The 16,761-nt window shown below is 40.0% G+C and overlaps 1 protein-coding gene across 1 annotated transcript in view; it reads right to left on the minus strand.

Moving 5' to 3' along the window:
* The window catches only part of RFX4 (regulatory factor X4), a 93,815-nt gene that overhangs the window by 62,934 nt on the left and 14,120 nt on the right, over positions 1–16,761 (minus strand). The window contains exons 2-4 of the mRNA XM_062593924.1: positions 11,435–11,521; positions 5,897–5,957; positions 420–543 (exon numbers count right to left, since the gene is read on the minus strand). Of these exons, the coding sequence (XP_062449908.1) occupies positions 420–543; positions 5,897–5,957; positions 11,435–11,521 (272 nt within the window). The remainder of the gene's footprint in view (positions 1–419; positions 544–5,896; positions 5,958–11,434; positions 11,522–16,761) is intronic.

A 16,761-nucleotide genomic window follows, 5' to 3' on the forward strand; every position in this document is an offset into this window, starting at 1 on the left:
CGTTCAGAGATATTGTTATTAAGCTTTAAAATGGTGTGGACAGGTCTAGAATTAAATGATTGAAATTTATTATTCTATTTTTATGAAAATAACAGGTAAAGCACTACAAGTCACAATGCACATATGTTTACACTGGCTTGTGTTTGACTTCCATACTGCCAATATTGTATGCCATGTTGCTGTCAGCCAGGCTAGGGACAACACTGAAGTCACCAAAAAAATTTTAGTTCATTTTGCAGTTACAATGAGAAATGATTTCAACCTTCTAAATACTTACAATCTTAGCATTTCTATTGAAGCTTGAATACATAAAATGCCTACTATCTTTAGGAGGAAATGATGGTTTAACTCTTCTCAATGATCCAGACTCACCTGAACCAGATGAGAGCTCAAGGCATCCTACTGCTGTTAAGACTCACCTTCCCAAAGCTGGCAGCATTAACGGGCTGCGTGTCGTTTTTCTCACAGAAGTCCAAGTAATGCATGTAGAGAGCACTTCGAGGAATGCAAACGCCTTCTGCAATCTCATAGTTCTCCTCCAGCCTTGAAAAGCAAATATCAAACAGAAAAAACTGCAAGTATGTTGGATGCCCTGTATTATAAACAGTGTGCGAAGCTGCATCTTTAAAGCCAAACATTCCAGCTTCTGCTTTTCTGCTCAGTTTTCTCTGCTTTGCTCTTAAGTGCTCCTTTTAATTCATTTCTATACTGCGCATTTGCATCATCTAGTTCCTACTTCCTATCAAATACATAGTCTGGGAGTTTCAGAAAGAAGTAGAGATGAGCACAGAGGGATCCTAGTCTTGGACTATATTCAAAGTCACTGAGAGGCAGCCTCCTTTCATTCTTTAGAGAACTGGTCACCATTGGCTCATGACACACTTTTCACTCCTATCCAGCTGCAAAATTTCTTACCTGGAGGAAGCAGCTCTGGCTAGAACAATTTAATTGCAAATACTGCAGAATGTGCCCAAAGTCATAGCTATATAATGTTTCCTTGCTATTGCTGATGGGCAAACCCAAGAAAACAAGAGCCAACAACGTGCTGAATGCAATAATGAAATAACATCCTCCTGTACCTTATAGAAAGTATAATTACTCATTTACACATGCAAACACAAAAACATACAATCATAAAATCTTAAGTTATACTTCATATATGTTAATAGGTATATTCTTCATTTTTAAACCTTGAAACTGAGCTTGTTATAAATCTACTGATTAAAAGAAGCATTCCTTTGAAATTACATTTTATAGCTGCTGATCCAAAGAAGTTCAAGAGGTATTTATGTGCATGCTTGACTTTAAAACATCTTCTTGCCATCCATGGTATTGCCATCCATAGCATTGCTTGTGTGCTTATAGTTATCCATGTCCTTGTGTGCCCTGATGGCTGGGAGCAGAAAGTGGGTGCAACTTCTTCTTCAACATTGCCAAAATTAACGTATTTTCAGAAAACTCCAATTTTAAAGTAAACAACCCCCTGTCATTTGACAGCTGTAAAAGTTCAAACCTTACCAAATACTTAGTTTCTCTCTTCCACTGCCTTTTCTAAGACCTACCTTGCTTCTATTTCAGTTACCATGATCATTTTCGACTGCAAACTATTTTAATAAGATATCCGGCTAGATGAATGGAATCGGTTTGTATGGGCAACATCTATTCTTCCTTGGTTTCTACAGGAATATCATCACGGCATCTTTCCTCAAATTCATAGCGCTTTAACAAAACCTCCTTTCAAAACCTGGAGTGTTCGTTTGTATACTATAGCTGCTAATTGGAATGTCAGCTTCCGTGACCAAGACAGGACAGAAAGAAAAGCAGTTAATTATTTCTGTTCATATCTGATGAATTTTTCTCTTTTTCTCCTCTCTTTCACAGAAAGTCATTAGTCTGTCGCTGAACAATGCTCCATTATACCTGAATTTTTTTAATGATCAAAAAACCCATCTTGCTCCACTTCTTTTATTTTCCTGTCTTTTATTTAACAACTTTATCATATTTTGAATTCAGCTTCATTCTATAGTATTGTAGAAAGATAATGAACTCAATCTTCTACCTAACAAATCATTATCAGAAATAATATATATATATAAATATATATATAAAACATTTTAAATGTCCTAATAAAGCCATGTGAAAATCAGTAGTTCACAATGAGACCTTTCGTATTGCTACAGTATAGTGATAAAACCCCTAATTCTTTTGCAGGAAAGGCAATTTTATCTGTCCCTATTACTGCTTTCCCCTTTGTACTCACACGCTTCTAGATCAAACGGGATTATTCTAGAGCAGAGTAGTGTCTGCAGAGTTAATTGCTATAGATTTATTTCTAGACATTAAGGGAACAGAACACTGCAATGTTAATATTGCTAATTACATAAGGGATTCTAGAGCAGATTAATTTTGACACACTGGAACAATTTCTGTGAAATTAGAAACCTGCGGAGAATCCATTCCCAAGTGATGATTTACTTCCTCTTTTTAGCTCTTTCTATGGCTATCACAGAAAATAAAGCTGTTTTGTTGACTTCACCTTCACAATACCGTTATTGTTTGGCGCACCTATACTGATGCCGTAAGCCACCGAACTGCCTGGATGGAGGTAGGCTGTCCGTGCTTTGAATAAGTCCCTGCTTAGAGAGGCAGGTATGCACACACTTGTGTGCCAACCTGAGATAAAATAAAATGTCACATTTACAACAGAGTCAACCATTTCACCCATGAAATAACCATGAGCGTCATAGAGCAAAATGTTTAGCCAGCACTGTGGTTTTACAGACAATAACCAACACAGCAGCGTGGATAAGCACTAGACAGTAGGTATCCGTAGATTAATGCCTTAGCAGATAAATTCAGGCTGGTGTAGTTGCCCCGGTCCCCGCAGTACCAGTGATGGACCCTGGCAGTAATGCTACATTTGCCAGGTCTTCCACTTCCTTTTGTGTCATCATCAAATGAAAGAGAAAAAAAAAAAAAAAAAAAAAGGAAAACACAATTCCTGTTTCCAGGAAAAGGATATTTAGCCAGGCTAAGAGTCATCTCGAGATGCCTTGGTGTCTTTGGCTTCTTCCACTGTCTCATTGATAGTGCAGGGTGTATATCGGCTCTAGAAAGGTTTTCTACTCCCAGTAAGCACTAAGGATAGACCCCCGTGAGATAGATGCTCTTCACCGTTTTCAGCAAGATGCCAGACAAGAAATAATGATGGCAATATGAACCATGTGACAAAACCCATGTATTTCCCTGACGCCTTGTGTCTCTTTCCTTGCTACTTTCATCCTTTTCCTTTCTCCTTGCTCATCCCTGTTTCTGTCCTCCAACACTCCCTGGACTTCATTAGCTATCAATGATAATAGCATCTTGCTGTAAATACTGTATTATCTCTGAAATCTGGTGAATAATTTACCCTACCATTTCCATCATCTCTCTCGAATCTGGCCCAGATATTCCTGTCAGAGGGAAGGACACATGCTTACCCAAGGCATGTTCAGTTAAATTTAGTCTTTTATCTTTCCTGACTGCGCAAAAAACACAGTTTGAGGCCTGAGCAGACAAAACTCATAGTGCAGACCACAGTAGTTTACCAACCCATGGGTTGCTAGGTGCCACCACAATACAAATAACCTGATGCTAACATGTTTTCCAGAACAGAGGAAACTCAACATCTTCACATCAAGCAAGCTTAGAACTTCTTAGGACATTGATAACATTTGAGCTTCTGGTTTTATTTAGTATATCAAACCCTGTGGCACAGTTTCTCCAGGCAACACCAATCTAAAGCTACAGAACCAAGGTGGAAAATCATACAGAAACCACTGAAAAAAATGTACCAAGCTGGGAAACTTCTACCTATAGCCATATTAATAAATAAACCAATCACATAATTCAGTTTGACACCAGGTAAAGAAATTAAAACCTCAATCCTTTCTGTTTCCGCATACATTTTGGAGTGGAAAATTGTTGAGGAAGAATTGCAAGTGCTCCAAAAGATTCAAGACGTAGAATGTTTGATCTACCTACAACTGACAGGTTGTAAGATAGTACACTAGCAAGAGGGAAAGGGAGATGGTATGACCATGTTTTCATTTCAGAATTCCAGTATTCTATTGCAAACACCACTGAAAGGGTAGTATCAAGCACACTGCATTCCAGCAGGGCTCAATATCCCAGGAGTTTAGGGATTTGCTAACCTTTATAAATGCAGAAGCTTGAAAGTAGTTGGCAGAAGATTGTGATTGTTTACAGTATTTGCATGTTTTCTGCTGGGAACAGTAACGTTGGCATGTTCTGATTAATTCTGACTTCTTGGCTACTACATTATTTGCTCCGTTGGAAAAGACTCTTAACTGACTCTACTGCAAAACAAACATTATTCTGAATTTGGGACTGGCAAGCCCTGCCTACTATTTTATTTTAGCTTGGTTGTCTTTTATTATCACCCTTTCTGAATGGTATTGAAGTTGCTTGGGTGAATAATGGAGAATATTAAAATACATCCATGACATTTCACTATTATTTCAATGAATTTCCCTGTCTGTAGTCACTCCCGTTCTTTATTCAAATTTCTTGAACTTCTGCAAAATAGCACTTTTGTCGTCCAAATAGGTACAAAGAAGCAATGGTTCAGATTTAAGTGCCCTGATTTATATTTGCATGTCTCAGTATCTGCACTGGGTTTAGCAAGGCAGAACACTGAGTACTTTCAGGAACTTGCTTGAATCAACACACAAATTTGGTTTTGCTTTAAATCTAAAATTTAACTAATCAACCTTCAAGAGCAAAGATAAATGAAATAATCTGATTCTTTGTATGCATATTTCATAGGCAGAAAAAGAGGAAGATTCACTGACTAAATTATTCTTTGCTTTCTATTTAGTTAGATCTCCCAAGAGGCTGACGCAAGCAGAAAAAATGATCTTGCTAACAGTTTGCTAACAAAACACTGTTTGCCAATAATTCATTTTTCCACTCAGCAAACTCTAAGGAATACTTACAGGTGAAGTAAAAACCTTTCTTTAAAAAGCAAAGCAAGCTAAGGAAAAAAGCTTCTCAAACAGTCTACTCTGAGGCCTGATGAACTTCCCTGTAACAGAACTCTGAACTGCCAGGTACCAGGAACCTCCTGAAAGAGATGCTCGACAACTTAACCACCTTCAGAATAAAGAAAGCTAAAGCAGGATTAAAAATCTAAACTAATTTAAAAAAAAAGAAAAACAACAAAAGCTGAAGAGGTGACCTATGGAAAGAGGTGTCCGAAACCACAGAACTTGCAGCCAAAAACACTGCTGTAGATCACAGCAGGTGGAACAGAACTTGCTCGCTTTTCATGGCACCGTAGACTGTCTTACAGACTTTCCTCTCCCCATTCTCTCTGTCTCTCTCTTACTCTTCCTAAATCCACTTCTTTTTCTTCACTAAATTTCCAAGATGATTTTGACAAATCAGTCAGACCGTAAAGTCTCTTCTTGTGTCCTCTCCTACCCCGAATTACAGGGATCTCGTTTCAGCAAAGCAGTCCGTAAAGGTGGGCTCCATCACACCCTGGAACAACCTGTCAAGACTCCAGTCTTGAACAGTGTTCTCAGCACTCGTTTCCTTTTTGTAATAGATACGACATTAGTGACAGGCCACCAACTACCAAGTGAAAAGGTGACAAATAAATGTGCCAAGCAGACCTTCTAGGCTGTGTCAGAGCTTTCTGATGTTTAAAGAAACCCTGTATGGGCAAGGCGGGGTTTGAGCACTGTTACAAAGGATGTTAGTGAGCAGGCTAAACATGTATAATGAAAGTATCTTTAAAACGCCTTACAGTGTCCCAAACCTCTACTCACCTCCGCTGGGAAGAAAAGGATAAGAAAAAGCACTAACAGATTTTTTTTTAAAGGCATCTTACCATTGCAGAGTTGCCGGAGTTGAGTGTGGTTTTGATGCTCTATTATTTTCTTTTTCCTCATCTGTTAAGGAAAAAAAAAGAAAAAAAAAAAGCAGCTATGTAATTTAAGTGGAAATTGCTCAAGCGTTTGTGTACTGGTAAGGAATTTTCTGGCCAAAAATGTTCAAGTTTCGATGTTTCCCCCCCCCCAAAATGGCTAAATCATGGAAACAAATATAATGATGCTCGCAAAGCTAACATCTATAAACACTACTTAAAACGATAACGCCTGCAAACATCACTGACAGCAGGGGCAGAGTGGTAGGAACAATAACATCAGAAAGCAAAAGTTTATATGGAAGACAGAGAATCTTGGACCTCTAGCGGCATATCAGAACATTAAATGACTATCACCGACTTTAAGGAAAGAGCTGCTTTATCCAAGTGGCATCTTAGATGAGCATTTAATTGAATGGGTTCATTCACCGCTGTGATCCTAGCGTACGAAAGACACTAGATGTTTGTAAAGTTACAAGGTTAATGTTGAAACTGAAAAATTGAAATTAAAAACATTCTATAATACATGTTATTTCTTTTCAGGTAAGTTTTCTGATTGTATTCCAGACTAACTTTCCAAGGTTTCCAGATTAAGTTTCTAAGGTAATTCCTTGATCTGCTTACTTCCTAAAAAGCTTAATGAAAGATCAATAAAGAAGAAAAGGATGACAATAAAACTGTTTTAAAACACTGGATTTTTCCTGGTTCACGTTAATTCTTTTGAAAAAAAAAATGAAAGGAAGCAGGGGCTTCGCCCAAGCCGCCCTGGGAGGTGCCGCCAGCCACGGCAGCTCAGCGCTTCCCACACTTGTTTTATCTCACTTGTTTTATTGTGGGATTTTTTATTATTAAAAGGATAGAAAGAACTGCACCTAGTCAAGGAGCAGAGGGGACCTAGAAATATGAACTTCTACTCTTAGATATACAAGCATTTTATTCTACTTTGTGGAGCTTAACCACATAATCTCCTCGGATAACTGAACTGCAGAAAATAACAAATATCCCCGTTCCTTGTATTTAGTTGCTAGCAGGTGCTTGCTGGCCTCCTTGTCGAGCAGGGACTCATTTGTGCCACTCTTGCCTCAGGACCGAGCACAGACCTGTTTGTACACCAAGAGAGGACCAAGGAACTATTGGGCCTGACATTTTACCAGTCCCCCTTCAAAACAACTCTGTAGATTAAAACGAACCAATACTTCTTAAAATTCAGTGCTTTAAAAATCTAGTCCATCCTGTGAAGAGAAGGAATCTCCTCCTAGAGATATCAGAGAACCTTTTTCTCCCCAACCTCCAGGGCAGTTTCTTTGCTAAGATCCCTATCTTTTTCCTTTCGTATTTTGTTGCAGAGCTGCCAGAGTAGAGCTTGGCTTGCATCTTGTGTGTGCATTTGTGGCTCATCCTGAACTTTCAGTAATATCCTTTACTTTCTGCTGTCTTGGGGTTAGGTCCAACTTCAGGGATTTTTTGCTTCTCCAAGCAAGATGCAGAGACAAATCAACAGGAGCTGTGCTCAACACCTCGGAGCAGCGTGTCTTGAACACAGCGAGCTGAACATCCACAAAGTGAAGATCCAGCATTAGTGGACACTTTTTTAAAATGTTGAAGTTGATCTCTGGCATAAATGAAGAGCAGGCAAAGCTCTGTTTTCCACTGTGGAAATATTAGAGCAGCCCTCTACTTTCCAGGGCTGCCCGTGTGTGTCTAGCAGGACATCTGAGGAGCTTACGTGGTATCGGAGGCTTCATCCGGGCAAAACCCTGCGTTTAGCTCAGATAGCTCCGCGGCTTTCAGACGAACAGCCTCTTACCCTCTTGTTCCTGCTCTCCAGGTTCTCACTATTCTCAGAAGGGATCTACCCCTTGCTAAAATGAATTAAGTGGTAGGAAGAAGCTACCTTGCCTCTTACTTCCAAGTAGTCAGTCATAAATAGAATTCAGGCTCCTTAGCATGTATTGCAGGCTTTAAAAAGAGTGGGATTTTTCTAAAGCCCCTGAGAAAGCTGGGAGTGTAATTCTCATTCAGTAGATATGACTGGAAAATAAAGGATTTTTTCCCAAGGAAAATTTCAGCAAAAGCAAGTAGTGCTAGAGGTGAGGTTCAAATTTTTCAGTGGAAAAATCAGATTTTTTTGTTCAAATGAAAAACTAAAAAAAACCTTAGATTTAATTATGATTAAGAAAATCCTTTTTAATGGAAGTTCACTTTAAATTAAAACTATGATTTTCCCCAAAATATTCTACTGGGGGGAAATTCTTTATTATGGAAAATTTTCTATTTCTACCAGCTTGAACACTGACCCTGAATACTGTTTGTGAAGTACAAGTACTCTGAATCTTTTCTTTCCACCTCTCACGAACTTTCTACACATTTACATTTCTAAATACACAAAGATTGTACAAGCAGCTGCCCTTCCACTTTGTTAGATAACATCATAGGACTCTCTCCACAGAAAACTGAAGTTAAAACTTTCATAATCCTTAAACTGTGCTCTTCCATACCCTTATTTCAATTTTGCAGAGTCTGATTGAACACACAGAACAAAGAAAGTATTTTCTCTTTTAATTATTAGACATGGGATTATACCATTCTCTTTCCCTGTGGATCTTTTGACTGACATGTAGAATGGAGAAGTGGCAGAAAAAGAAATGTTTAGAAAACTGGAAATTAAATAAAAATTAACCTAGAAAGTTTATGTTAGAAGGTAAATGCAGCGTTTCAGGGAGAGGTCATAATAGGCTTCAAAAGGGTAAGAAAAGCCCCAAAAAGCAGTGAGATGGTGAAAACACGCAGTTACAAGCCAGTACTTCCTTCACACTGTAAGGCAGGTGTTCAACAGGCCTGAATGAGGATGGAAGACGATTGCAAAGGACCTCTCCCTGCAGAGAGACAGTTCTATAGCATAATCCAGCTATGGAAAAGGAGATCAGCAGAACTACAGCTCTTGCTCTAAAACCCTATGAACTGTAAAAATATCCAGAAAAAGAAATAGTTAAAAAAGCAAGCATGATACTCAGTAAGTGCATTAGCAGATCACAGTGGAAATTCTCAGTTTTCAATGGATTCAAGGCCAAAAGAAAAAAAAAAACTTTTCCTTGGTAGAGTCTAGCCAACAGCTACCTAAGGTATTTATAGACAAAAAGACAAGAGAAAGATGGATGATGTCGTATTTTGACTGCAGATGAAAACTGGGATTCCGCTTACAGCTGTAATTTGATCACCATGCTGAGGAATTCAAATAGGGCTACGTAACTTTTCTCAAAACATTTTGCCTCCCTCTGCTTGCACATTTTTGACACAGACTGGACAAAGAGTGACAAGATGGTTTGAAAACTTCTTGTCTGGTGTGTGGGCACTGGTAGAGAAACATCAGCAAGAACTCAAGGACTGAAGAAGACCACATAGCACAATGCTTTCTTAGGTGAAACTTCTACATTGTTCTCATTCCTGTAGGTTACTGATCTTCTTCCTGCTGGCAAATGTTTTATTTTTCTTTCTTAATCCCTTCTCTTTTCAACCTGCAGCCCTCAAGAAAAGGGATGATTTTTCAGGTGGAATAGTGCACGCTGCAAAAAGACTGGTACCGTGGAGGACCTGGCCATAAATGGGAATCTACAAAATCAACTCTGGTTTGAGTTTTCATGATACACTGTGGCGACATGTTCTGCATGCAAACTGTGGGATAAATTCACTTACACATTCATTTTTTCATTTTTAAATTTTCTGCCTTTCAGCATCACCAATTGTCCCTTAATTCTAGCACTACAAAACAGAACAAACGCCCACCCTCTTTTCTCAGTGCCGTTCTCTGAAATACCTGTTCTTAGTCATCCTCACTCACCTGTACAGGTCCACCTCTTACTGTCCCCGTGTGTAGTTTTCCCATCTTTACATTTAAACTATAATTTCCTACAACAAACTGCCTCTACTTCTGCTGCAACCTACTTAGGGTAACAGGTCTAGAACAGAACGCAGAAGGAGATTGACATAATGACATTAAGGGGTTTTTGGTTTGTTTTTTTTTTTTTTTTTTTATTGGCTAGTAGTGCCGAATAACTACCTTGACATTACTGTCTAGAGCTGTGAGTCTAAGGAAAAGCTCACTGAAGTCATTAGGACTGAATCCTAAATTCTGCCTCTACTGAAGAGTTTGAAGTCCCTTCTCATTCACTGCAGGTGATTTCCCTCCCTTTCTCATTAGATAGAGTGAAAAGAATTTCATAACTCTCTCAGGTTCTCATGAAATGCAAAATAACTTTTTTGGTTTGCTTTTTATTTTTGTAAATTCACTACCATTTTATTTTTAGAGAAGAACTTAATTCAGATTCCTTAATTTTTTAAGAACAAAAATGAGCAACCCCCAAACCCAAACGTGCCTAGTTTTGTTAGCTTTCTTGGGGAATTCTTATCAAATGTTCTCAGCTTGGGAGTTGTGAACAAACATCATGCTTCTAACACCTTCCTTCTCCCTCAGAAGAGAGACTCCCTCAGAAGAAACCCCTGGACAAACAAAGTAGGGCCCCAATGTAGAAAATTCTGTGATACACTAAAATATTGTGTAATCAGTCAGGTAACTTCATATAGACATCAAAATAAAGTAGTGCTCTTAAAATTAAAAAAAATCAAAGGACATTTAGCAATTAAGATTTGATTAAAATACAGTTCTTAATTTTCTGCATTTGAACATTATAAAAATTTGGCTCTTCTTGAATTATAGAATTTATTCTGAATTAATCTGTCATAACATGAACTAATATATGAAGTATAGAGAGAGCAATTAACCTGAACAGTGTTTTGCTCTAGCCAAGTTAAATAGAATAGAAAACTAAAATGAAAATGAAAACTAAATGGCAAACTAAAAATTGTCTTGCAATTTTAAGGAGACACTACCAGATTTGTGTAAGTTGTTTCAGGTTATTTTTAATTACCTGCTCTTATTCAAAATCAAGATCTGAAACTACTGTGACTAGAGGAGATGAGGAAAAATATCTATTTTTAAATCAATTGGATTTACAATTGTTGCCTCTCAATGATTAAAAAGGAAGCATCATCAGAATATATTTAATATGCAATTTTTTAAATTTGAAAATAATTATTTAAATTTTCAAATAAATATTTTATACACATGATTCAATACACTAGTATCAAACAACAGCATGTTTTTCCTGCATTTCAGCCAGACGATGTTCACCAGTGAGAAGCAAAGCAGATGGTTTTTTACTCATGAACTAATACTAGCAGCACACTTCAGAGGTCACCTGATTTTTACTCAGTGACACCCAAATTCTGCCAGCTATTTTAACTGATGATATTACTTCCTTTTAAATAATGAGAAATAACAAATATTCCAGCAAAAACATTTTTAAAACTATTGAATATGTCAATGAGTTGACTCTTCAAACTATAGAGCACCAAAAATATTTTAAAAATATAGCAAGTTATATAGGAGGAAATTAGCACTTGGACATGTTCACAAGCATTTCAAATTAAAGAGAAGTTACTTACTTTCATCATTAGAAACATTCCCCAGCGAGGTGTGACTGGAATAACGTTTGTTTTCACTCTCATTGAGACATCGTTCAATCCAACTCTCTGCAAAACAATAAAGTTGCTCTTTTTTGTGCTTGTCTTTGCATAACAAATAAATTTCCAACACATAAAATTAAATACGGCACCACAGTTTTCAACAGATGGTGTTTTGTGGCATTTCGGTTCAAACATGCTCAGTCTGAGGTTATTTATCAAGAAAATCCTTTCTTGCTTTCCAATTTAGCTGTTGTCTTTTAGTAGTGACAGAGGCTGAAAACAGCCATTCTCATAACAAAATCTCCTTAGGATATTCTCTCTCCTCTCCTATCATATGATATACATTAAAAAAAAAAAAAAAAAAAAAAAAAAAAAGTCTCACATGGACAAATGAAAAACAAATTGCATTAATTCCTAACTCTTAGACTGGCAAAACTTACGCACCTGAGTGTTTCCACTAGTTTTGAAAGGACTATTCATAGGCATAAAAGCAAGCATTCATGTGAATTTTTGTTACAGTGGGTCTCAAATGGTTCTCTCTTAAGTCAAGTCCTCTAACCCTAGTAATCCTGGTGGAGCGTTAGGCCCTTTTGCCTGCTGCTACAAGAGTCCCACAAGTCAGTGGCCACTGAGCTCCTCAAACATCTGCCATCTCGCAGTGCGTGCTCTACCCACCCTGCCCTCCCACCTTGCTCCCCTCCTATTCCCCCCGGTCAGAGGAGGTGCAGCATCCCGGTGGTTTGACTCTGCTGCTCCTCTCTCTGGACACTACATCATTCGCTCTCCGATTATTTCTGGGAATGCACCAGACCCTACGGAAATTACCGTTACAGATCTTCGCGGCAAGAGTTGCACCTTACTGTGCATTTCCTTGGATGATATACGTAATACAAGTCCTTCAGATTGCCTGGAACCCCTGGATATTGATCACTACAACAAACCAACCCTTACCCTCACAAAATTATTCTTCAAGAAGATGCACGTGGGCAGAAGTGGGTTTAGACCCACAGAGTTCATTGTGGTCAAAGCAGGAAAAGGAAGAGAGAGTTGGGAAGGCCCCACAAACTACAAGAGAGAACAACTCTGATGAGTAACAAGATACACAAGAAATAAAGTGAAACAGGCCTTGCTGTCAGCAAAACCATTAGAGGCAGAAATACTTTCAAAAAACCAGAAATGTCTGCAGTTTCCTTTCCTCATGCCACCCCACAGACACATGAGGCTACCTGCACAGAGCAGTCTTGAGAAACCTGACTGTGTGGTTTACAGAGGGTGAAAGTATTACTTCATTTCAGAACGAAACACCAATAAATAACTACATGAATGGCATGGATAAACAGGTCCTGCAGAAAAATGCTTTGTTTTCCCAGGCAGGCGCACAAACACACATCTATTCCCTTTCGCACACCCTCTCCGCTGCCCCACACGCAAAAAGGCAAAGGCATCTGTGTAGCAATTCATAAAGAGTATGACAAGAAGTATTCTCCTATGGTAAGAAAGTATTTTGTAGACCATGCCATGAGACCCCAAGTACAGTTACTCTCCACGTTTCTGGTTTTTAGACAGAGAAGTTATGGGAGCTCCAGGCCATTCCCTTCCCTTTGCTTCTTTGTCACGCTACAGCGTTGCCTTCATCAGCGCATGTCCCTGAGAACATCTTCCTCATGGGATGTTCACCACCGAACTGCCCCGAGGAGCCTCGCAACAGCACTGCTTCTTCTCAACAGCTTATTCCCTTGGGGAAGTATGGGAAATCTGCCCTGTTTCAAAGTGTAGCAAAAGTTAACTCTTGTTGTCAGCAGATTCTTCAGGATATTCTTTTTTGCATCAAAATCAACATGGCCTTGAATAAAAAAAATCACTGACACAGCAACTCAAAACTTACCAGCAAAGTCCATGTTGCCCATGTAGCCTAAACAGCACCTGCTTAGCTACTGGCCCACAAACATGCAGCGAATCAAACTCAAAGGCTTTATCGTCTCGTGCTGCTTGGCTGCTGCGAGTGGGGGTCCACCACCTCCCTGAGTGAGGGCCAACACAGCCCTATGGCTGTCCCATGCCAGATTTCCTTTACTGCCCTGACACTGAGCTAAAAGTACCCCTTTTTTCCTGTTTTAATGCCGCTGGGGACAGGATCTGGGGTGTTTGCAGAATACTACGAGGTGAGAAGAAACTTACTGCTGAAGACCACATCCAAGAGAGGTGCGAGAAGCCCTGGGAGATGATACTCTACCTCCACCGCTTTTCCGAGCGCAGCCTGGGCAGTATATAACTCCCTTGGCTTCGAGCCCAGCTGCAGGGAGTAAAAGCAAAGGCGGCTGCCAGGAGCGCCAAGGAGAGACCCAGGCCTAGCGCTGCCCTTTCTTTTCCTCCCTCCAGCAAGAGCTGGGAAGCTGGGGCTCATCCTCTTCCCTCAGCAGCAGGGAACTGCCAGCAGCCATCTTCAGTCACACTCAATGCCTAAGTAGTGGGGGAAAAAAAAGCTTTTTAGGGGTGATTTGATAGCAGTCTTCTTGCCACCATCCTTGCTCACACACTGCCTCCGATAAGCACGTATATGCCCCTTTTCATTGGTAAAGAAGGCAGTTTACACTGCAAGTTATAAAGTCTCTGCAGTGGAGAACAGCGACTGTTTAATTCTGTGCTGCAATTAGTTGGGTCCTGAATCACCCCAGTTCAGCTCGCCGCAGCCTGAGTCTGGCTTTGTCTCGGCGGCCTCGCATTTAAATAGTTGATAGAAATTCTTCAAGCCTGAAAAGATACATGACCTGTCTGGCAGCAAAGAATGAAGAAAACTAACTCTTTTGATCTAAAATGTCAGGGAGTTTTTGGCAAATTTGTCAAATTATTTGGCAGATGACAAAAAGGAACAAAACCAACTAGCTGTTTAAAAGCTATAGTATCTCATGAACTGAGTGATTTAAGTATATGTAAATAAGTACTCTAATAAATACTTTAGGTTAATAAGTAGATTTTTTTTACTGTTTGTTTAAAGAGAAAATTTTTTACAAAGCTTTTAACTCCTAATATTAATAAGAATGCCTTCCTGCATTAAAAGAAAATGCAACCAGTTTTGCTAAAATTTAGAATATTCCTTTCAGGAGCCCGCAGACCCTAGATATGATAGAACCTGCCTAAGATAAAGGGGGGAAAAAAAAAAGACAGTGAAGCTGGTGGGTATCAACTTCCTAAGAAAAACATAGATCAAACAAAATAAAAAGTCAAAATGAAGTCTGATTTTTAGACATTATTGCAGAGTTAATAACGTAAGGCCCTGTCCCAGCGTAATGAACCCCCCGCGTAGAACCCTGTACACGTCAAATGCTCTTGCCCTCAGCAGACGTGGCAATACGACCCAGCCATGCTGGGGCCCGTCCCAGATGGCCCCAGCTGTCAGGCTGTAACAACAGAGGAAGACGCCCATGGCTTGGTGTCGCTAGCCAGATGTTTCTTTACTTGCTCCCAGGCTCTTGCCAACTACACTACACTACTGTTCTGGACAGGCATTGAATCACATGGTATGGACATTTTTATAGGATTCAAGCCCAAATCATTGCTCTCAGACCTTACAAGCTTCTCCCAGCTATGATTTCACACTGGGAAGAGTCACAGAGTAATAGAGAGCTCAGGTGGTGATTAAGCAGAAGTGCATATCAGACCCGATAGCAAAGATGAACTGTTAACACGACATGCAGAAAAGGCAGCCTCTTAGTGGGACCGGTGACAGCACAGGAGAGCAGCAAGCACTGTGTCTCACTACGTTTTTGCTACATCAAATCTTACGGCATTTTGCCTCCCTGCTTTCTCAGATTCCTTCCCACCCTGAGCCCCATCCCACGCTGCCTCTCTTCCCCTCATACACAACCGTATGTAGGGTCAGAAACTGTCAAACCTCCCCTCCCTATGGCTTTTTTTACCCTGATTCATTTATTTTTAGCCTACAGCCCTCCTACACAGCTGTGAAGCCCCTCGCCTGGTCCTCTCCAGCCAGGGAGACCCTGCAGTGCTGCTGAATCACACCCTTCAGGGGCTGCGGCCACGCGTCTCGAGGGACACATACCGCAGCCGCATGACAGCAGCTCTGCAGAGCGCTACAGAAAACCTTACGGTCTCGTTGGTCAGCCTCACGGCCCCAAAGACAGCTCTCCTGGCCGGGTAGGGGGTAATGGAGGAGCAGGAGCAAGTCGGCAGAGTCAAGTGGGAAGTGCAAGAGCCAGCCTTGCCTGAGAGAGGGGGGCACGAGTACTGAACAAGGGGGGCTTGTCAGAGCAGCGAGCCCCAAGAGGGCTGGAAGATAGCACAGCCCTTCCTGTGTCTGGCAGAGTTTCACCTCCTTCTCCAGGAAAAAAAAAAAAAAAAAACTCAGCCACTTCTGTTTGTTGAAAATATATCTCAAGAGAGATGGGAGCCATGGTGCTAACGGAGGAGCTTGCTTGGCCCGGCTCCGGGGCCAGGTGTGACTAGCCAAGAGCCAGGCCCACCATCTCCTGGCTTTGCCCATTGCTCAGGCATCCAACTCCACATCTCTACATACAATCATTCAGCTTTACATTTGTTTTCATACTTTTGTATACTATTTAAGTCAAATACATTGTATGTTCTGCAGGATTTCATCACAAGGGAAGAAGAGAAGGCTATTCAAATCACAACAATTTTTCCGGTGTCAATGTTCTTACAAAATAACTTGAGAATAATCTTGATGAAAACAAAATAAAAAATATAAATTGTTCCCAATAAACTAGTGAAAGACAAATTTAGGAAACCTATGAAATTAATCCTGGCCCTCACTTCTCCCTTCCCTTTGATTCTGACCTTGATAAGACTTGTAAATCCACTGAACTTTGAGCATGATAATATTCTTGTTCTGTTAGATGTGTCCACCCATACATTTAACAATAAAAGTTAAAACTGAACGTATCTTCAAAAGCTAGCAGAACAAGAGGCCTGCATGGCTGTCCCTCATCTCCACCAGTTGAAAGGCTCCTCTGTCTGTACTGACAAGCATATTTTTAAGTATATGCTGTTTCAGTGATGTGCTGGGAGGAAAGATTTGGGACTCTCCAAAGCAGAGACAAACACATGAGAGCTGCTCAGGGGCAGGAGCTTTCATGAACTATCAGGAAAGAGGATCGGGCTTTTTTTTTTTTTTTTTTTTTTTTTTTTAGTATCTTTTCCACAGATTATCTCTTTCAGAAGATTGAAAATTCAGAATTCTTCCCTTGATGGTTTTCTCCCCTTTTCACTTAAAACAGCTGCTGGAGTTTTCTTGTGGTGGATGCTGCTGGAGGACAGCTTCAAGAGAGGGG

Source organism: Rhea pennata, chromosome 1 (genome assembly GCF_028389875.1).
Source record: "Rhea pennata isolate bPtePen1 chromosome 1, bPtePen1.pri, whole genome shotgun sequence".
NCBI classification, from domain to species: domain Eukaryota; kingdom Metazoa; phylum Chordata; class Aves; order Rheiformes; family Rheidae; genus Rhea; species Rhea pennata.